Source organism: Lytechinus pictus, chromosome 1 (assembly GCF_037042905.1).
Source record: "Lytechinus pictus isolate F3 Inbred chromosome 1, Lp3.0, whole genome shotgun sequence".
Lineage (NCBI taxonomy): Eukaryota > Metazoa > Echinodermata > Echinoidea > Temnopleuroida > Toxopneustidae > Lytechinus > Lytechinus pictus.
This window is the reverse complement of record NC_087245.1, coordinates 38,642,171-38,664,544: the sequence shown is the minus strand read 5'-3', so window position 1 is coordinate 38,664,544 and position 22,374 is coordinate 38,642,171. Positions and strand designations below refer to the sequence as shown.

The 22,374-nt window shown below is 37.4% G+C and overlaps 1 protein-coding gene across 1 annotated transcript; it reads right to left on the bottom strand.

Moving 5' to 3' along the window:
• Window positions 1-2,726: 2,726 nt before the first annotated feature.
• LOC129262374 (GPI transamidase component PIG-S-like) lies at window positions 2,727-19,750 on the bottom strand. The gene is made up of 14 exons (XM_064102391.1): window positions 19,606-19,750; window positions 14,786-14,925; window positions 13,982-14,087; window positions 12,853-12,954; window positions 11,889-12,029; window positions 11,345-11,460; window positions 10,252-10,372; window positions 9,708-9,878; window positions 8,884-8,973; window positions 7,757-7,938; window positions 5,845-5,895; window positions 5,238-5,366; window positions 4,315-4,475; window positions 2,727-3,347 (listed from the first exon to the last, which is right to left on the bottom strand). The coding sequence occupies exons 1-14, from the start codon at window positions 19,640-19,642 to the stop codon at window positions 3,236-3,238; spliced, it is 1,659 nt and encodes a 552-aa protein (XP_063958461.1). The 5' UTR covers window positions 19,643-19,750; the 3' UTR covers window positions 2,727-3,235.
• Between the last annotated feature and the right edge of the window lie 2,624 nt (window positions 19,751-22,374).

Genomic DNA, 22,374 nt, shown 5'->3' with positions numbered 1-22,374 from the left:
CCAGTTTATGGCAGATCTTCCTAGTCATCGTCTAGCACCATGCACACCGCCGACAAAACAAGAAAGCATTACGGTGTGATCTTCACGTGCTTGAATACGAGGGCAGTGTATCTAGATGTCGCTGTCGACTGCTCAACAATGGAGTTTCTTCAAGTATTTCGCAGATTTGTAGCAGTCAGAGTTTACCCAGCAGTCATCTACAGTGACAATGGTTCTCAGTTTGTGGGAGCTGAGAAGGAGCTTCGAGCTATGGTACAAGGCTGGAGTGAATCTCAGCTAAGAGAGTTTTGTGCCGAACGAGGAATCCAATGGAAGTTTGTGACACCATCTGCGCCACATCAGAATGGGTGCGTCGAATCCCTAGTAAAGAGTTGCAAGATAGCGCTACGCAAAGCGATAGGAGATCAGATCCTTCGTCCCTTTGAGCTACTTACCTGTTTGACTGAAGTCGCAAATCTAGTGAATCAGCGCCCTATTGGCAGAGTGCCCAATGATCCAGACGACGGTTCCTATCTTTCGCCCAATGACATGTTGTTAGGATGCCCATCTACATCAGTTCCACAAGGACCATTCCGGGAAACGCCTAATCCGAGGCATCGAATTGAATTTGTACAGAGAATCATAAACTCTTTCTGGAAGGCCTGGAACCGAGACGTATATCCTCTACTTGTTCCACGAAGGAAGTGGAATGTGGAGAAACGCAACATTCGCGTTGGTGATATTGTTTTGTTGTCAGATCCTAATTCCATTCGCGGAAAATGGACCCTAGGTAAGATAGTTAACGTCCAACCAGGGTCAGACAACAAGATAAGGAACGTTAAAGTAAAGACAAAGAATAATGAATATCGGAGACCAGTCACAAAGATAGTGGTCTTGTACCCTGTTGAAGGTTACAAGGATTAAATTTGATTTCAATGTTTCTATGTAAATGGGAACAAAGTGCCCATTGGGGCGGTGGATGTTTCGTTTAACAAGTATTTTTTCATATGTATTTCTTTTGGTTTAGTTCAGAAGGTATAATTTGAAGGTATTTTTTGGAAGTGTACTGGATAGCGTTGCAACTATTCATGGTTGTAGCATTGCTACAGTTTCCAGGGTTGTGAGAAGAGTAACACATGCCATAGGAGTGAGATACAAGCACTGCGAGTGTGTTGCGCCTCAAGCAGAGGTGCCCACGAGATTAGCGCGAGTTTAGATCGAGCACGACGACTTACGAGTTTCGTATGAGCTTATTCAGAATGCATTGCAAGCACATTGTGCCATGTCAGCTGTTTTATAAATATGCAGTGATTTACATTTTTCATACGTATTTTCAGGTGAGAACACATTTATCTGCCTCACACACATGTGTACAGTACATACACTTAAAATAGGCCATTGCCATTGCATTACCAAAAGAAACAAGGCAAAAAATATGCCTCGGCTAAAGAAATTCAAGAGAGGTGGACAATTTGGGAGGAAAAGACCAGAAAAAGATAAAGTAGCAGAAGAGGTGCAAGAAGAGACTATGGAAATGGTGAAAAAGACCCATGATTCACAGAGCCAGTTCGAGGAACAAGACCCCATACAAGATCAGGTCCAAGCTGAAACTGAACAACAGGACCTGTTTGACGAGCCAGTTCAAAGAACAAGACCCCAAACAAGATCAGGTCCAAGCTGAAACTGAACAACAGGGCCTGTTTGACGAGCCAGTTCAAAGAACAAGACCCCATACAAGATCAGGTCCAAGTTGAAACTGAACAACAGGGCCTGTTTGACGAGCCAGTTCAAAGAACAAGACCCCATACAAGATCAGGTCCCAGCTGAAACTGAACAACAGGGCCTGTTTGACGAGCCAGTTCAAAGAACAAGACCCCAAACAAGATCAGGTCCAAGCTGAAACTGAACAACAGGGCCTGTTTGACGAGCCAGTTCAAAGAACAAGACCCCAAACAAGATCAGATCCAAGCTGAAACTGAACAACAGGGCCTGTTTGACGAGCCAGTTCAAAGAACAAGACCCCAAACAAGATCAGGTTCAAGCTGAAACTGAACAACAGGGCCTGTTTGACGAGCCAGTTCAGGAGAAGAATGAATTCACCCATCTTCATTCTCCGGATTCTACCCCGGCTATCAAAATGAAGAAGGAGAAAAAAAAAACCAAGATGTCCAACTCAAAGAGGCGAAAGAAACAAGTTATTGCAGACACACTCACTGAAGAGCAGGAAGTAGAAATAGCAGAATGGTACAGGGATCATGAATGTCTTTATAACAGAAGAATTAAATCCTACAAGGACACCATGAAGAAGACGAGGCTGATCGAAGAGAAGGTCAAGGAGTACAATCCAGTGTGCTCAAGTGAATGAATATGAATATTCAGGAGGGGGGGGGGTGAGTTTTGGCAGGAATACATTAGCACTTTACTTAATAGTTTGGGATTCATTTATTACTATCACTGCGATGATTTAATAATGATCATTATCAAATATCCTGTGAAACGACTGCAATCAACCAGAGGACTGATGGCTTAAAGTCCTCTCCAAGGGACACAAGCTCAAATGCCTTATCAAAGGGCTCCAGTGCACTGACTTTTATGAGATCACCACCTGACCAACTGAGCTATCGCGCTTCCTTATCACTGTATACAAAACTGTATGTTGTGTTTTCATCTTATTTCTCTACAATACAATGTACTGTGGGAAGTTTACAGAACACTGTTGTCACTCACCGATTTACTTCTTTTGTAGGTCTGCATTTATAATTGTATATTTGTCTTTAAAAAAGTACACAGAATCAAACTCATCTTGATCTCGTAACATGCAGTAACAGCGGGGAGGGGTCATTAAGATTTAGCATGAAAAAAGAATTGCACTTGAATTCCCAGATGAGTGTGGTATGTAACGCAACACCCCATTGGTCAGATCTTGCACAAGGGACACGCATTACTGCACATCCACCAATGAAACCATGTGTTAAATAACATGCGCATGGCCACCTAAGCCTGACCTGGGTCCTTTAACACAAAGGTTAGTGATTAATTGTATACTTGATATTCGTGATTGATTGTACATTGTAATCAATGCAATCGATCGCAACAAAATGTTCTACGATGATTGCTAAGCTTTGTGTTAAGGGCCCCTGAAGCCACGAACATACCCTTGTGACAATTCACTCAGGAGTTTCACAGAAAAAGTCAAATCATTGATAACTTTGCACACATAATTAACTCAAATTTCAAATAGTCATCACTTTGATCTTCAGTCGACTTTGTCTTTTTTTCTTTGTTGTTTGATCCATTGTACGGCCTTGATGAGGGACAGGACCACTGGTATACTGACAGGCAAGAACAGAGGAATGTAGATTGCAAATCTGTAAGACAGAAAAGAGAGAATACATACAAGTGTAAGTGTGTGAGATAAAACAGAGAGGAGTAAGAGAGGGAGATATGAAAAGAGGGAGGAGACAGAAAGATGGAGAGAAAAAAAAGAAGGGGAGGAGATGAAAAGGGAGAAAGAGTGAAGAGAGAAAGGAAAGAGTCTAGAGAGTTGGGAAGGAGATAGAAAGAGGGGCAGGGAATAGAAAGAAGGGGGAGGGGAGAGGGGGGAATAGAGAAAAGAAGAGAGAAAAATAAGTACGGTACATGCACTAGTACTCAACCCGTTTGGAGAACTTCCTCAAATATATATGTAGAAATAGGGAATCTACCTTAATTTCAGACCTTATTCTCATTTCCGAGAGGAAATTCAGGGTTGTCTGTTGCCAGTATTGTTTTTATCAATCTGTGCGTGCAATGGAATAATGTGGCGATGGATTTTTGCACTAGTATTTTACCTACCAACACTAGTATCCAACCTAGCGATGAAAGATGGCCGTCTCTCAATCTGCCCTTGTCCCATCCGACTATGGACTAGACCATTTGAGATGAGACCAAACAGGGAATTAGTAAAAGCCAGAGACTTATATAGATCTAGATCTAGTTTAGCAATCTAAACCATTTTGAGATTCGTTATCTATCATCACTAGGTTGAATACTAGTGCAATTCAGTGCAAAAGGTCATCGCCGCATAAGTTGATCCTCCGTGCATACAGTCGACTGATTGATAAAGAAAATACCGACAACAGATTACCCTGGAAATAACAAAGGTATGAAATTAAGATAAATTCCCTTTTTCAAAATCTTTGAATTGTGCCGGGTTGAATACTAGTGCCCATAAGGTACAAGTGTTATTTATCATACACAATGACAAGATGCTGAATACCTCTCACATTGTCAGAAGAAAATTTTTACACTTTGAAAAGGTTAATTGATTCCTGTAAGAAAATGTATCAAACTTACTTTTGATCATCTGGAAAGTAAAGAAGCTGAAGAAGCGAAGGGTCAAAGAAAGCTTTTTCCGAAGCTATTAGCGCCCTCTTTGATGCATGGAAAGCAGGGTGAAGCTTACCCTCCGCCAGGAAGCGGTGACCACTTTGTATACTCTCAACAGCTGTGTAAACCTGTAACAAGAGATTTATTAAAGCCTTATCAATTTGGTGGTTTACACAGGCTACTTCCTATGGTCATTGTGTACATGTACTCCAGTGTAATGCCGGGAAATATGTACACCAAACCCCCTATATGTTTGATCTTCCTGGAATGATATGTCTCTTTTATTTCTAGTTCTTATGAAAAATTGATATGGTTTCAAATGATCATGGCTTAAAAAAGTGAAGTAAGAAGGGAGGAAAATCGGAGTCGGATATATAAAAAGTTGAATGTTTTATGGAATTGCCCTGTACTGGTACAAAAACAGTATTATCAGACAAGAGCCCTTGTCACGTTAGACCCAAAGTCATTAACAATACATCAATAATGTAGTCTGATTCGTCTAAATGTATCACAGAATGATTTTGACCCTACAGTAGCTAGTTCTTTGCAGTGGTGTTTGAGTGTAAATACCCAAAATTTTCTTTGAACTTAGAGGGACTTTTGCTAGATAAATGATGCTTAACATGACTCAGTCAGGTGATTTTGATTATTTACAAAGCCTTGTTTAAAACTTTCTTAAAGTCTTTGAAATATATTCCTATCTTTCAATAAATTAGATTTACATGCAGCCTGGCATGTCAACAAAAATAAAATTGAATTGTGTCATATCAAATTTGCAGGGGTTTTCAATATAATATGGAAAAATGGAATTTAAAACTTATTGCTAATTTCACAGGTATCAAAAAAGAAATGAATCAATTCATGAACATTCAGTAACAAATGAGACCTACTTGTTTTGCTATGTCATCATTGATCACTATATTGCTTATTTTCTCAAGAAGTTGGGAGAGAGAAAACAGTGAGGCTGAAGCTGAGGCTAGGTTTTCGATGCAGTGCCTTCTCAGAAGACTATCATATTCCTGGGAAAGAAAAAAAAATCAATGATTAAGGGTCAATGTAGCAGTGTGTGTTCATAGTACCAGCATTGATCTTAACCTGTAAACTACTAAATTCTGTTTTCCCATTGACTTTGCACGGGGACTACTCAGTTTCAGTAGCCAACAGGTTAACAAACTTCTACCACACCAAGAAAGAGACACCAAAGAAGGTGAAAATTCTTGACTCGGTATTTGAAATTTCTATATATTATGTGTCAAAACGTGAAAGATGTATGACACTTGAATTCCTAAAATTCTGTTGAATTGTGTATACTTTTCATTTATGAAAAGTCCACTTTTATTTGGGATCGGGATAATGTTTCTTTGCCCATCCCTCTTTGGATATAAAAACTACTGATATTGCTGGGGGATGTTCAACAAACATTGACAATGATGTTGACAATTTGGGAATTGAACCAAACTGCAAACGGCAATTTAAACACATGGCTTCGCAACTCACCCAATCCAAGATGGATTGCTCCTTGGGTTCCTCCATTAGTACAGATTCAATCTGTAAAATAAATGAAAACAGAAAATTAAGACTAGTTTTTTTCAAGGTGGCCTATTGTAGAATCTTGATTGAAATCTCTATTAGGCAACTTGTGAAAAGTCTGTGTCGCGTCTTTGAGCAGGATCCCGCTAGTCTGCAGGCACAGACCTTGATTGGAACTTTGATCAACAAGTGTGCCTCCACGCAAAGACTAGCACATACAAAACTGCGAGAGGGCCTTCAGTACACAAGGCATTAGTAGGCTGCACATTCAGACCCTTAAATCCAGTGAAGGGTTTGCACAGCAGACTAGGACCCCGCTACAAGGATGCTATGCGCCTTTTCACTGCAGCTTTCCTGCAGTCCCCATTGTTTTTTCTGTGGTGACTCTGATGATTTGTAATGGAAAGCTGCTTGTAGGATTCCTACAAGAAAGATGTAGCTCTGACTTTTGACAAGGTGCCTTATGTTCAATTGACTTACAACATCAGCGGGCCCATCTTACAAAGAGTTGCGATTGATCCAATCAACCGCAACTATGGAAAGCCAGCAAAGTCAACATAGAAAATGCATGATTGTTCAAATACTTTTTTAGATATGAATGTATATCCATAAATTCAATGATTTCTTGACAATTTGGTGTGTTCTCCTTTGTTTACAAAGGACGTTGTGCAAATTTCTTTTAGAAATTTTTTTGACACTGATGGATTTCCATAGATTTACGATGATTGGATCAATAGTAACTCTTTGACAGGGCCGGCCTTGAGTTTCTACAAGGGACACCTTTCAAACACCTCTTTTTCAGGGTTCACTTTAAAGGCCACCGCACACCTTACGACCCGACTGGTCTGCGACTGGCTTGCGACTGAGTGAGGGAGATGAATCACAAGGTAGTCATAGGCCTCGACACCGCACACCTTGCGATCCGATCTGCGACTCACGCATGCGCTTTTTTGCCATATTATCTGAGAAAGTGTGCTTACTACTGCGTATGCGCGTTGTTTATCATATACGCGTCGTGCAACTCTACTGTCTGATTGGCTGGAAGTTGGATTGAGCTTGCGATCCAGTCATAAGGATTCGACATGTCAAATCCTTCCGATTTTCCTTGCGACTTGTCTCTGACCGGTCTGCGACGCTCAAGCTGACAAGAGCTGTGACGTCACATCTCCCCTCACTCAGTCGCAAGCCAGTCGCCGACCAGTTGGGTCGTAAGGTGTGCGGTGGCCTTAAAAGATATTTCATTTTACTACCAACAAATAACTGAATAAAGCAACCACGGTTGGAACTAGACATCTTTGAACACCCTACTTCTAAGATAAAAAGTGCAGATTAAAAATCTGACCCTGGCTTTTCTCAATTATCACTTCACTTAATGAACTACATGTTTTCTATGATAATTAGAGAGCATTACAAATAAGGTGACTAATTAAGGAGACTAAATAATTCAGGAAAGTCTAACATATAGGAGAGCAATTTATATTTACAGAATTGCCAAATAATATCATATGCCAATTTAAAAAATCAAATTAATTGATAAATTACTGTTGTATTAAAATACAATATTCTATTATAACTACATTATTTTATCACTGTATATTGTTCATGTCCAGTGTATAAAGTATGTTAATAAATTCTATTCAAAATTCAATTCAAACTTCCCAACCCATGCAAATGGAAAATAGGGAAGACTTTTCTCAAAAAATCTATGAAAGAAACAATATTTCCTGTAGGATTGTGCAGCAAATTTATGAACAAAAATAGGAAAATCATATCGAGACAAAATGTTTTAATAGGAAAAAAAAATTGTAATGTTTCTGCCAAAGTCAGAATGGATGAAAGGTTTGCGAATCAGATTAAAATTAAATACAGCTTTACTCACATTATCTGGAGATGGAATTCCAAGAAGCAATCTTATCTGAGCTAAAAAGACTGGCATGATGACCTGACTTTTCACCTCCACCCGTAGTGGACTTGTAGCATTCTCATCTGGGATTGGTGTATTATAGATCAAAACTCCACCCCATCTAGGACTCAGGAATGCGTTGGTGCTTACTGGGTTTCCTGCACACAATGCAATAAGATGTTTTCAACTTTCAAAACCCTCTAATCTCTCATCTTTTTATACCTCATACATGTCTACCAACACATTGAATTTCCAGACAGATTGGGTGATTTCAAGTTCAGTGTTGACCTTTTGGTGTTGGTGTTAGGTCAATTTTTACACGATCATAACACCAAACATAAAATGAAGATGGTCCCGAAAAGTCAACCACTAGTTGACGAGTTGTCAATAATGTGATCTGGATCAGTTTTACAAGCTCTGAATAAATTTTGGAGCAAGGGGAAGCAATCCAAATTTCAACACCAAGGCCAACACCGGACTTGAAATCACCAATTGTGTCAACAGACAAATCATTGATTTGAAAATTTTAATGAGTAATAGTATGCCAAATGTAGCTCAGGAAAGCATTGGTACTCACCGGGTTTCCTTCACACAATGCGATATGATGTTTTCAACATTCAAGACTCTCTGACCTCTCATATTTTTTTATACCTCATACATGTCTACCAACACATTGTTTGTCCCAACAGATTGTGTAAGAAGACAATACATTCATTCAAATTTTTTTGTGAGTACTAATATTTCAAATATTGGCTATGAATTGTGTTTGTCGATATAATACAAGATTGATGAGCCCTCTAAATGCTGCATTTACTATTATTATCATTGTTAATATTGTCATTATTATTAATATTATTATTGTCAAATCAGACATTGGGTGTAGACCAAGTAACAAACTATACAGCACTGCAAACATGCACTGGAGTGCACCACCAGTGGCCTGTTTCATAAAACTTGTTATAATAACAAATATGCAATAACAGTTAAAAGCTATTGAAATCCACCAATCTGATTGGCTGATTGTAAACTTGTGCATTTATTACTATAACAATTATTTGTGAAACCGGATCCCCAAGTGGAAGTAACAAAACGTTGTCTCTTACCATCACCGGAGTGAATGTACAAAGGAGACTGGTCCACTGGGGGAATGTAGACTATAAAGTTGAGATTGGGAAAGTTGGTCACATGTGATCCTATTGAGAATGAATTGATTTCAAATAAATTGAAGGTTAACAACTGGTAGGGCTGGCAAAACTGAAGAGGTTTTGGTAATTAAAAAGGGGATCAAATTCAATTTAATTACTTTCATCCGGCAGAAATCAATTTTCAGAATTTCATAAGAACTAGCAATATGTAAAACATGTATAACACATGTCATCATAAAATCCATGAGTAAAAAGACCTACAAATTATAATTCAGACAAATTATAAGAATGGAATAGATGTAAGCAATATGACATCATCAATACAAAAAATTTGAAAAAAGGGCCCATGAATTTGGCAGCTTTTCATGAACTCGTACATGGAATGTTGGTCAGCTCTCTCACTTTGGGCGATGATGTACCCTACGATAACATACCTAAGTACTGATCCCGTCTATGCATGCTCATAACGAGATGCATACCAATCAGAAATCTACAATGAGTTTCAGCCTGATTTACGGTTGTATCAAAAGCCTGAGTCTGTATCTTTGTTTCAGTTTTACAAATGCCTCCCCCTACCTTTTCCCACCCTCCATTTTCTCTGTACTCGCGACATTATAGCTCACCCAGTATAACTCCTACTGGTTTAATAATATGAGGCAATGAACTCTGAGGAAATCAAAATGGGGAATCTTTCTTCTTTGGTTTTACAAACTCACTCCCCTCCTCAACCCCCCCCCCCTCCCCACCCTCCATTCCTCTCTGCCTCAACATTATAAACTCACCTAGCTTGGCTTCCACTGGTGTAATGATATGCGGCAATGAACTGTGAGGAAAATAGAAGGACGAATCTTTCTTCTTTGGTTTGACAGAGAGACCGGTGTAGTAGAGGACCTGGGAGGCCACTGTGAACTCGGCAAACTCTTCAAGCTTCCTCGTCATTGGATCCAAATAAACTGTATTTAATAATGAGAGAAGTTGTTTGCATTGAAGGAAAACGGTACTACTGCTGCTGCTTCTGCTGCTCTTCTCACAGGAACATGCGGTTTATGATAATCTTGATATGTACTTACCTTTCCATGAAAAAAATCAGAAATATACTGTGAATTTCGTTTTCAAAAACATTATCATGACCATTCGATCTGCATCAAAGAAAAGAATGTTTATATGCTTATTTGTAAATATTTTGTTTCTTGGCAAACATTGTGGTACAAAAATAGCAGAAAATAATCAATCATTCTAATGTTTCATTTTGTGTTAGGATTCTGGAGCAACATTTTTCAAATCTTTTTTAAGAGTTATTATTTTGTATCTGAGAGATATATATACCTTGCTGAGCCTTCTCTAGATCCCAGTGGCCCAGAATGTTGTGAGGTTCTGGGATGAGCAAGGTGAAAGAGAGCTCGTAGCCAGGAGTATAACGGAAGGAACGCATGCTTTCCAGATCAGCCTGAGATGGAGGGTAAGAAAAGATAGGGAGTAAATTCAGAGGATCTATTGGAAAGGTAACCAAACATGTACAATCTTCTTATTGTTAATCATCATCATCATCCTTACCACCACCATCATCTTAATCATCATCATCATCATTATCATCATCACCACCACCATCATCACCATCATCATCATCATCATCATCATCTTAATCATCAATCATCATTATCATCACCATCATTATCACCATCACCATCACCACCACCATCATCATCATCATCACCATCATCATCATCATCATCACCATCATCATCATATGCAACATCATCTTAATCATCAATCATCATCATAATCATCATCATATGCAACATCATATGCATCATCATCATCATTATCATCACCATCATCACCTCAACCATCAACAACATCATAATCATAATCATTTTCATCATTACTATCACCATTATCATGACGGACTTGGACCAAAAGGAAATAAAGAAATTAGAAATAGAATGAGAAATTTAATTTCAAGCATAAAATGCAGAAAACCTCACTCAACTTTCCTCTTACCACCTTTTCCTTCCCTGCCCTCACCCTCCCTCTCTTATTGTTTCTTTATTACTTTAATATCCAGCTAAGATCTAACTGATTACTGTTATGGGGCAAAGTCACCTGTGCCTTCGATCAACTTCACAGACCATGCATTACAAGTAAAGTGGAAAAAAATCTCAACTACAACTACCGGGTACATGAAAAAAAAAATTGAAAAATAATAATTGAGTTTTAAATAAGGCACTATAGACATACACTGTACATATCTAAATGCTTACAGGTATATTATTACCCCAGTCATTGGATTCAATCAGTCATTCCTACGCACAATGCATGCACATCCTCCACTCCCTGTGGAGTGTTCCAGCCAGTCACCATATGAGGCACTAACAATGCCAATACAATCTTCATCATCTGCTTGCATATGCATACTAACCACTGTGTGTATGACACCTCTGGCAGTCTTGTAATGTTTGTCCAGACTGGCTTCAGACACAATCACAGTCTTGATCAATTCTGCTGTCAATTCTATAGGAGTTTCTAGCTTTGAACCTGGAGGTGTTTCAAAAGATTTTTAAGTCTCAATAAAAAAAAACCCACTTGTTTTATCCTTGGTATGGAAAGATGTAGAGATGGATGGAAAACACTTACAACAAAAATGCAATTACTTTTTTTGCGAAGTATAATATTTAGAAAAGTGAAATGTAATGAACTTGCAGCTGAACATTATCAAAATATTTTGATGTATCAAACCTACCATTGAAGATTTTCATAGGTTTCCTATCATGCAAAAATTATTAACACCTAAAAATTTATTTTTTCTATAAAATGAAAATATGTATTGAAGTTGGAACAAATCGACAAGTCATGAAACTTTTCCTGAACGTTTGCTGCCGGTGAATGCATATTTTCAAAGTAACTGACTATCCAAATATACCCTGAACCCCCCCCCCCCATAAAAAAAAAACAGACACCTTTACCTTTGATGTAAATAGCTCTATGTTGCCCCACATGAATATTTATCTTCTTGTCTTGGAAGTAGACCGAGGAATCTTCCAAGATATACAAAGTGATCTGACCAACAGAGTCCTGGTGCAGAGTAGACAGTTTCCTGTCAAATTCTGTAGGGAAGAAAAAAAAAAACATTACAGAAAAATATTACAAAGTGAAGTCTATGTATTTATGTCTACAAACAAAGAGACATGGCATGAATTGTAACATTGATTCATCAATAATTGTACATGAACATCATTATTAACATCATTATCATGAATTAATGAATCATCACTACACCATCACCATCTCCATCATCACTATATTCATCACTATTAGTTTGAAGCCTATTAGTGATGCACGAAGCACATGAATAAGAATATGCTATGTATAAAGACAACTGCAAGTTTTATCTCTGAATAAAAGAGACATGACGAAGACAAACTGCTTGAGTCACTGGCATAATAAATTTGATTGATGTTTATATCATTATCATTACTATCATTACTACTTTATAATTATCCGTAATATTAAATCATTATGTATTATTATCAATATGAAATCATTATCATCTTCATTATAATCATGATATTGGTAATAATCACCATTTCCAGGTTTTCCAAATCACATTTTACCCAAATGGCACCTTGTCTAAGATCAACAGGCCATATATATCTGCAGGGGATATTTCTGGTACCTCACAAAATATTCTTTCCAATTTTTTACAACTGTGACACAAAATGTATTTTGTGTAGCAGGCTTAAGAAAGGACTGAACAAGACTTTGTAGATATATTTCTCCAACAGCCTAAACGGTTAATCAAATTTGAAAGAGCTAATTATTCCAAATTACACATACGTTTGAAAAAAAAATGGTTTGAACTCAGTTCTACAGAATTCCTAGAGCTCTCTGTCAGTTGAAATCTATCTGAACTACATGTACTTCCTTTACCTTCTACTGATGATGATTCTTCCATAAATCTCCTCTCGGCTGTCAAACAATTCCTGGAATAAATGGAGTATTGCATACTAAGAGAAGATCTCCCATCTTGTCCTGTAAGATGATCAAAATGGGGATAATCAGAGAGAACAGATTCTCATAGAAATGATATATTTCAGCATTTAAAAAAGTAGTGAGTCAAATTTATGATTCCTGTCTGGATCAAGGTCAAGATAAGATTTTATCTCTAATTCATTCAAGGTGAAGATCATTATGCTCAAGGAAAGTAGACTTGGCCGCTGATACCTAGTCCTTGACCTTGGGCATCTAAAGTCCTTGACCTTTTCCTAGTTTTAGGCCAGGGCAAGGCCAGACAAAGCAAAACAAGGCCAGCAATTATTGCAGAAATACGAAGGTGACAACATATCAATAGATCAAACTATTTTAAAATGGAAAATCATTTGCAGTGTTGTAATAATCGAGTGCGGCCGCGGACTTGGGGACAACTAAATCGCCTTAAAGAGAAATTCCAGTAGTTGCAGTAAACACTGATTTCATGAGAAAGTCTGTAAAACCAGGCTTAATTGTCAGTATATCATCGAGGATCTAGATCTGGTACAGTTACATGAACTGAACTTTGTGAAATCTTGAAATCTACGCTGAAAAATGTTCAGACTGAACTTCCCCAACACAGATAAGCGCACGTGGGACTGTGTATAATTATTGCTTTGAGCGTCGGGCCCGACGCTCTACCCGAATCCTGTGCTTATTTGCTGATTTCTCAGCAATTACACAATTTCTTCCAGAATCCTTTGGCACATGCGTTTTATTCATACAAACAGACATTTTGGTGGTCATTTCATTGGATTCTGTACGAACTCATTTTTATATGCTTACCAAAACTAGCATTTACCTTTAACCTCAGAATTCTAGTCCATGGCCTTTGTGTCCCAGGTCACTAAGGGAAGTCCAGATTGTGCCATTTGTTAATTTTATTCACTTTTTGTAAAACAAATTAATGAAAATAGAAAAGATTATGAAATTAAGATCAATTGGCATGATTTTTAAATTCAAAATTGAATTAAAAATGTAAAAGTAGGTGGGTTTTTTTTCTCAAGTTAGTCCGGTTACTACTACTTACCTGACATCAAAGACCTTGCCAGCTGTGCTTCCAGCTCCTTTACTGATGAGCCACTATCTGACTGTTGACTGCACAAAACCAGTGTTATGGGAATCTTGCATGTTGTCTGAAAGGTTGACATGAGAATCATTTACCGGTAATGTCTCTTAATCAAGAAAATGGGTTCCATCTTTACAACTTTGCAACAAACATGTAGACCAGGGCCCCGTCTTACAAAGAGTTACGATTGATCCAATCAATTTGAACTTTATGGAAATCCATCAGTGTCATAAATTTTTCTCCAAGGAAATTTGCACAACGTCCTTTGTAAACAAAGGAGACCACACCAAATTGTCAAGAAATCAATTAATTTATGGATATATATTCATATCTAGATTTTTTTTTAAACAAACGTGCATTTTATATGTTGACTTTGCTGGCTTTCCATAGTTGTGATTGATCAGATCAATATTTTGCAGCATGAATCAATAATCTGTGAATGTTTTGGTATAAAGAATCGATCACGCAAATAGCAATATTTTATATGCTGTTACATGGCTAAAAAAAAAATTTGCATTCAAACAATCTATCTCCTGCCAAAATTTATAAAGTAAAATTGTAGATTTTATTAGTTTCAGTAACCTCATCCACATTTGCACAATAATTTCAGAGATTCACAAGCACATCTACGTTTTTATGACAATTAACACACATACTTCAATAAACCAACTGATTGATGACCCCAAATTTCCCAACTTTTGAAATCCACAATCAAATCAAAATTTCTATAACTGTCATATTCCATGAGAGGGAGAAGCACTTTACCTCTTGTTTAAAGACCTGTTCAATATCATTATATGGAAGAGATGCTCTGTAAGTAGTTGTTGTTTTCCACCACAAAGGAACTCCAAAGGCAACACACATGACACCTACAACTATAGCAGCAACGGTTTCACTCCAACCAGCTGAAATAAAGGAGATGAGATATTGATTACATAGACCAAAAGCTTCAGTCTCTGTATTTTGGTTGTCAATCCGCTGGACTGCATTGGCTCCACTCACCAATACATAGATTGAAGAGTTGTTGGCCCGTACGTGCAGACAACGTATTAGCAGTAACGATAGATCTAACATTCGGCGGAAACCCGATTTTCGGATTATTTTTTTGGTACATAAAATGTCACATTATAAAAAAGAAACTACATCCAAACTTACGAAAAAATATATAAAATTCAGAAATATCGTACCTCAGACCGCAGTTACTGCTAATTCCTTTCAAATGATGATAAAAACAGGCATCTTCGATCCTTTCGTTGGTCAACGTAAGTTGCCATCTTGGATGACGTCATCATCCTTACAGATGTATTTACCAGTTGCTATATATCGTGATTTGTGTCGCTGCTTTGCGCTTGTAGATGTGCCACCTTATTATCCTAACATCCTTGCTTGTCATCTTAAGTTCACAATAGCTTACTCCTACTATCCCTCTTTTTTCTTCACAAAATCCATACCTCCCGTTCTACGTCTCTTGAAATTTCCTAAAATCGGATCTGTGATTACATACATTTACATTCCATCTGGACTCCAGGAATCTCCAAAGTGGAGGGATCAGTTAAGAGAGAGTTAGGAACTTGTCGCTCGCATTGATTGGCCAAGTCCGCCAAGATATCGAAAATTTAATCGGAAAGCCTTGATAAAAGCACAACTCGTTCAACGTAGAGGGCAGCAACACACGGCTGCCATTTTTTCCTCTCCGGCAGAAAATTCCAGAAATAAGGAATAAATCATCGGTAATGTATATTTTTGATATTTTCTTAGAATATGTATATTATCAAAAGAAAGATTAGAAATTAGTGGGCCTTCGTTCAAGATAATATAATGTCATTTAGAATAAAAAAATAAATAAAAATCTAGACAAAACGTGGTCGCCCGAATTGGTGGTCCCGATTACACATGCAGGCTCGCACTAATACACTACCGTCGGTTAATGGGGATGATAGTAAAATGTCTGAAATTGTTAAATAAATCCCCAGAAACGACGGTTATTCCTGTCTAACGATGTCAAGACATAAAAAACAAAACAATAACAATGATAAAACAAATATATACTGTATATATATATATATATATTATAGTGAAAGAAATGGATGAAGTCGAAGAGAACAATGGTAGGTGTAGCTTAAATCAAGATTCCCCAGAGTAGTATACTATGCTAACCTCGCAATACGTGTGAGTGCCAGAGGCAGAGCAGGGTGCTACATAACTTTTTAGAAGCACTTGCCCAGTCGGGCAAGTGAATTTCTAAATAGTTGGGAAATACTTGCCCGAAAAAATCCTTCAAAATAATGTTTTACCGCTTCAAAGTAAGTACTACGGTTATATACCATTGCCTCTTTCCTCTCTTTTTAACGTGAACTATTGTACCTTGTGAAATTTTTTTTTCAAAGTTATTTTACCCACTCTGGGGCGACACCGCTATTCCAACGCGTGTTGGAAAAGGCGACGCCAGACGGGTACGTTTTGGCCTTGAATTTCCAGCCCATTCATATAAATTACGGCCTAAATTCAGGTCTAACTTATTCATTATATATTAATTTCCTAATTATAATGTAAAATGGGTACTCATCGGTTCTTTTCTTTCCAAATTTTGTGTTTTCATTGCCTCTTCTGGCCAACTCTTGCGACGGCTGTTGTCGCCATAGGATCCTGCACATGCAAATCCAGGGCGAGTTGTCACATGACGCTCGCGAGTCTCTAGGCTTTATGGCCTTTAATCAAGGCGCTCATTTTGTTATAATTTTATAATGACGCTTAAATATCGAAATCAATGTAGACGAGTCTGTGCAGGGGCATAACAGGGGTATATAAGAGGGGGCATATATATATATATATGTGGAAGATAAAAGTTACGTAATGTAGGTCCCGAGCACTAGCGTACCTACGGGGGGGGGGGGAGCAAGGGGGGGCAGACACTGCCCCCCCCCCCCCCGATGAGTCACAACCCATGCAAATGACGTATCCCTGCCCCCCTGACGAGCTTGAAAAAAAGTATTTAAAAAAATGGTCACTAAAAATAAAATACTGTCATTTTGTCCGTGTAATATTTGGCAAGCCCCCCCCCCCAGGTTAACATAAAAAAAAAAGTGAAGGTCATTTTGTCCTGCGTGAAATTTTAAAAGTAATAAAAAGCTGGTCACTAAAATTGAAGTTCATTTTGTCTGTGAAATATTTGGCAAGCCCCCCCCCCCCAAAAAAAAAAGGTTCTAACTAAAAATGATTGAAGGCCATTTTGTTCCTCTTAAAATTTGTCAAGTATAAAAAAAAAATCACTAAAAAATGAAGGTCATTTGTCCCACATAAAATTTGGCAAGCCCCCCCCCCCCCAAAAAAAAACGAATGAAAGGTAACTGATAATGATTGAAGATCATTTTTTCTTGCGTAAAATTTTACAAAAAAGTGTGTCACTATTTGGCGAGCCCCCTACCCCCCCCCAAAAAAAAAGGTTTAACTAATAATGATCGAAGGTCATTTTGTCTCTCGTAAAATTTGACAAAAAAAAGAAGTTGTCACTAAAAAAAGAAGGTCATCTTGTCCTGCGTTATATTTGGCAAGCCCCCCACCCCCCCATAAAAAAGTTTGTCACTAAATATAGAAAGTCATATTGTTCAAAGTAAAATAAATTTGAGAAGCAAAAAAGGGCAAAGAATATGAACAAAATATCCCCATTACAAATATTGCTGTGATTCTCATAAGGGAGCTAGGTGGGGGGGGGGGGGGGGACATAACTTTGTATGAACGACATATTTTCTTTTTTACATCCAAAATATTGACTATGAATCTCAAAAGGTGGAACAGGCCAGAAATGCTCAACCCCCCCCCCCCCCGATCTGCCACTGATTCCAATCTAGTATAATGACTTTTCTCTGCAATACTGATGCTTGAAATCAAGATACTGAAGATTGATATATTGTAATATAAATTATGAACGTCTGACAATAAGATAACCAACCGATAACAACCGATCACCTGACCGATCAGCTGACCAGTACGTGAATCACATCGGAGTTGATCAGTCCTCACAGCGTTTGGAACGCTCACCAAGAATTCAAGAAAAAAGACTGAAAATGTAAGTTTAACCTCAATCCATTAACTTTTAAACATTGTAAAAGATTATTTATGATGTTTAAAACTAATTCATACCAAAAATTTTACCATCCAATTTGTATTAAGGCGTACATTTGCCAAAGTCCTTGGGTGCAAATAGAAACGGCAATGTCTAACCGGTTTTATCACTTATGTCGCCTATGAGGTCCATACATGTAATGTTTGGACCTCATTGGTACTAGGAGTGATTTTACCTCCTATGACCGAAATTGGTGTCAATACACCATTTGATTAATTTTCTCCCTCATATATTTTCATGTGCTTTTGTATATGAACGTGACACAAAATAAAAAGGGGAATCACTGAAAATAACTAAAAAAAGAAGGAAAGGAAGGAAGGAAGGAAAAAAGAAAGAAAAGAAAAAAAGAAAGAAAGAAAAAGGGAAGGTGAATGAATGGGTGAAGGAAAGGATGAAGGAGAGAAAGAAAAAAAAGGAAAGAAAAGAGATGAATGGAGAAGAAAGAAAGAATAAAGGAAAGAAAAAAAAAGGTTTCCTCCATTCTTTGAAATCAATAAAGAAAAAGGGAAAGAAAAGAACAGGAAAACGAAAGAAAGGGAAAATGAATTAATGGGTGAAAGAAAGAATGGAAAGAAATAAAAAAGCCGGGGGGGGGGGGGGGGGAGGAAGAAAGTAAGAAAAAGAGGAGAAAGAGAGAATGAAGAAAAAAGATTTCCTGCATTTTTTTTAAGAAAAAAAAGAAAACAAAGAAAGAAAGAGAAAGAAAGAAAGAAAGGGGAATTTCAGGAAGGAAGGAAAAAAGGAAAGAAAGAATAAGGAAAAAGAGAAGGAAAGAAGATACAGAACGAAAGGATGAAACTTTAGTGGAAGGAAAGAATGAAGTGAAGAGAGAATTTTTTAAAAAGAAGAAAATAATGGAAGAAGGAAAAGAAAGAAAGAACAAAAACTTCGGAAAAAGAAAAAGGAGAGGAAGGGAGAAGCCAAGGAAGCAAAAAAAAAAATGAAGAAATTTAAAGAAAGAAGGAAAGTACAAGAAAACAAAGCAAAGGAAACAAAGAATAATGAACATAGAGAGAGAGAAAAAAGATCAGGAAAGAAAGCTAGGAAAGATTGAAAAGATAGATGGAACAAAAAAGGCAAGCGGGAAAGATAGAAGAAAGGATAGAATTAGAAACGAAAAAAGAGAAACTTCGCCAGAAAGAAAGAAAGGTAGCAAGTAAGGATTAAAAATTAAGGAAGGAAGAAAGAAAAAGAAAGAAAGAGGAAGCATGCAAGCTGGGGTCCCGTGATCCTTTGCGTATATCCATTTGCGATAAGGTCTAGGCCCTACTCTATAGCTAACATATGACACACAAAGTCTTAATTTTTAAGTTTAACAACTTATTACAAGAAAGACGCGCATACGTTACACCAATCTCCACACATGGGACCGAAGGTCACTGAGATACTGATTGGTAGCTGGAACTTAATTAATCGACACTAGAAAAAATATTTAACAAAGTTATAATTTTATCTTATTTACCTGAACTCTCCTCGCGTTCTGACCCTTGTTTAGCCATAGTTGAGGAGCAAATAAATGCTGAATCAGCAATTTACGCCAAAATTTCACTCAGAGTCTCACAGTCTCAGACTCAGACTCGGTCAAATCTACAAATTTTCCAGGCGATACCGGTATTGCGCGCGCGCGGCCGCGGGTACCCGACTACCCGATATCGCGACGACCGGCGTCGTCTGCTATTAGCGCATCTTTTTTTTTTTGGGGGGGGGGGGGATATTGTAGCTTTTGTTGTGTTTCCAGTACTTTTGCTCTAATCTTATTTTCATACATTATTTTTTATCGCATATCTTTGCATTTTTCTTCTTTGTAGTCTCAATGCTGCATGAGAGCTAAGGCCAGAGATAATTTACTTAAGTCCACCCCAGAAAAAAAAAAATCAATAATAGAGAAAAATCAGACTAGCATAACTTTCAAAATTTCATCAAAATCGGAGGTAAAACAAGAAAGTTATGACTTTTTAAAGTTTCGCTTATTTTTCACAAAACCGTGATTATGTACAACTCAGTGACATGCAAATGAGACAGTCGATGATGTACTTCACTCACTATTTCTTTTGTTTTTTATTGTTTGAATTCTACAATATTTCATTTTTTACAGTTTTGACAATAAGGACCAACTTGACTGAACCATATAGTATTAAATAATATGCTACTTCCACATGATCATGGAGGAATTAATCATTGTTTCACTTGACAATGAGGAGATAAAATATTTCACATTTCATAAAATAAAATACAAAAGATATAGTGACGTGGATGACATCGTTAGGTTCCTCATTTTTATACCGACCAGGATGTGCATATAACTGTTTTGTGAAATTAAGCGAAACTTTAAAATGTCATAACTTTTTTCAGTGTTATGCTTGTTGGAACGTTCTCTTTTTATTCAAATAAACTTTTTGATGGGGTGGACTTGTCCTTTGATTGTATTTGAACTAAAGTGAGTAGGCCTAAATGAACGGAATGATCAATGAATAAATGAATGACTGACTGACTGAATGAACAAATGAATGAACGAACGAGTGAATGAGCGAGCGAACGAAGAAACAAATGAACAGACAAATGAACAAACGAACGAAAGAAAGGAAAAGAAGAAGAAGAAATAGATAGATAGATAGATAGAAGATAGATAGATATAGATAGAAAAATAGATAGATAGATATATAGATAGATAGATAGAAAGATATATAAATAGATAGATATTAAATAGATAGATAGATAGATAGAAAGATAAAGATGGTTGCACCTTACATTTGCTCCGGCGAAAATTGCTCCGATGGAAATATCTGCAAGTTATAGCCAAACATAAAATCCAAACTCCAGAAATAAATAAGTTTTGAAATGTTGTGAATTAAAAAATTATTCCTTAAAGGAGAATGAAACACTTGGAGCAAGTTAGCTTTTGTGAAAGCAGAAAAATCAAAAAATAAGATCAACAAAAGTTTGAGTAAAATAGGACTAGCAATAAAAGAGTTATGAGCATTTGAATGTCGAGATCACTAATGCTATGGAGATCCTCCCATTGGCAATGCGACCAAGATCTGTGATGTCACACACGTACAACTCTCCCATTTGGACACTGAAAATATACCCCAAAACATTTCTTTTTGCTCATTCTAATCATATGACAAACGATTCATCAATGATATAATGTTGTGAAACCTCTGTACTTGTCATCTCATAAAGAGAACACCTCACCTTGTGATAGACTCTATAAAAGTGAGAATATAAGTGAAATAAGTACCAAAGTAATGAGGGAGTTGTACGTGTGTGATATCACAGATCTTGGTCGCATTGCCGATGGGAGGATCTACATGGCACTAGTGATCTCAATATTCAAATGCTCATAACTTTCTTATTATTCATTCAATCTTCCTCAAACTTTCAACAAAATGTTTCTTTGATTTTTCTCTTTGATATGGATTCAGCTGGTTTCAAGGGTTTCATTCTCCTTTAAATCCCGGGAATATAACCATAAATATGCCGTTCGGGTATTAATTGCACTCGCATGATTTATTAAGGCTCTGCTTAATTGAGAGTAAAGCTGAGATATATCAAATGTACTCAAAAAGTTTATAGGACTGCATGCATGCATGCCCCCTCGAAAAAACTAACCCCAAATCAGCTGGATGAAAATATCTTTCTGCTACCTCCCCCTATTGGCAAAAGCTGGATCCGGGCCTGGAACTGAAAATATATTCTATTCCCTTAATTCTACTATCTTCATTATCATATCATCACGTGACGGCCCTCTACCGTGAATATAATCCAGGCTATCCGGGATCAACACCCATGCAGTGACCCACTCCTCCTTCCCTAGCCCTACCCTTGAGGACCCCCCCCCCCCCGAGAAGAGAATCCTATCCCCATATATAGAGATATATTATCAGTATCTCTCATAGAGATATGGGGCCTATTGCACGAAAGGGTCTTTGCAAGAACCGTCTTTCGTGTCGCCCATTTATTAAGATGCGCCATGTGAATTAAACGCATTTTAAATAAATTACCTGCAAACATATTTTATTCAAATCTTTATTTACATAATGATGTGCTATATCATGAAATTGTATACAAATTGATTTAAATGCTAGCAAACAAATTTTATTTGTTTATCGTACATTTAAGAATTATCCAGCATACAGTGCGTCATAAAAGATGGGCGACACGAAAGACGGTCCTTGGAAAGACCCTTTCGTGAAATCGGCCCCTCTATAAAAAATCCCTCTGACTATCC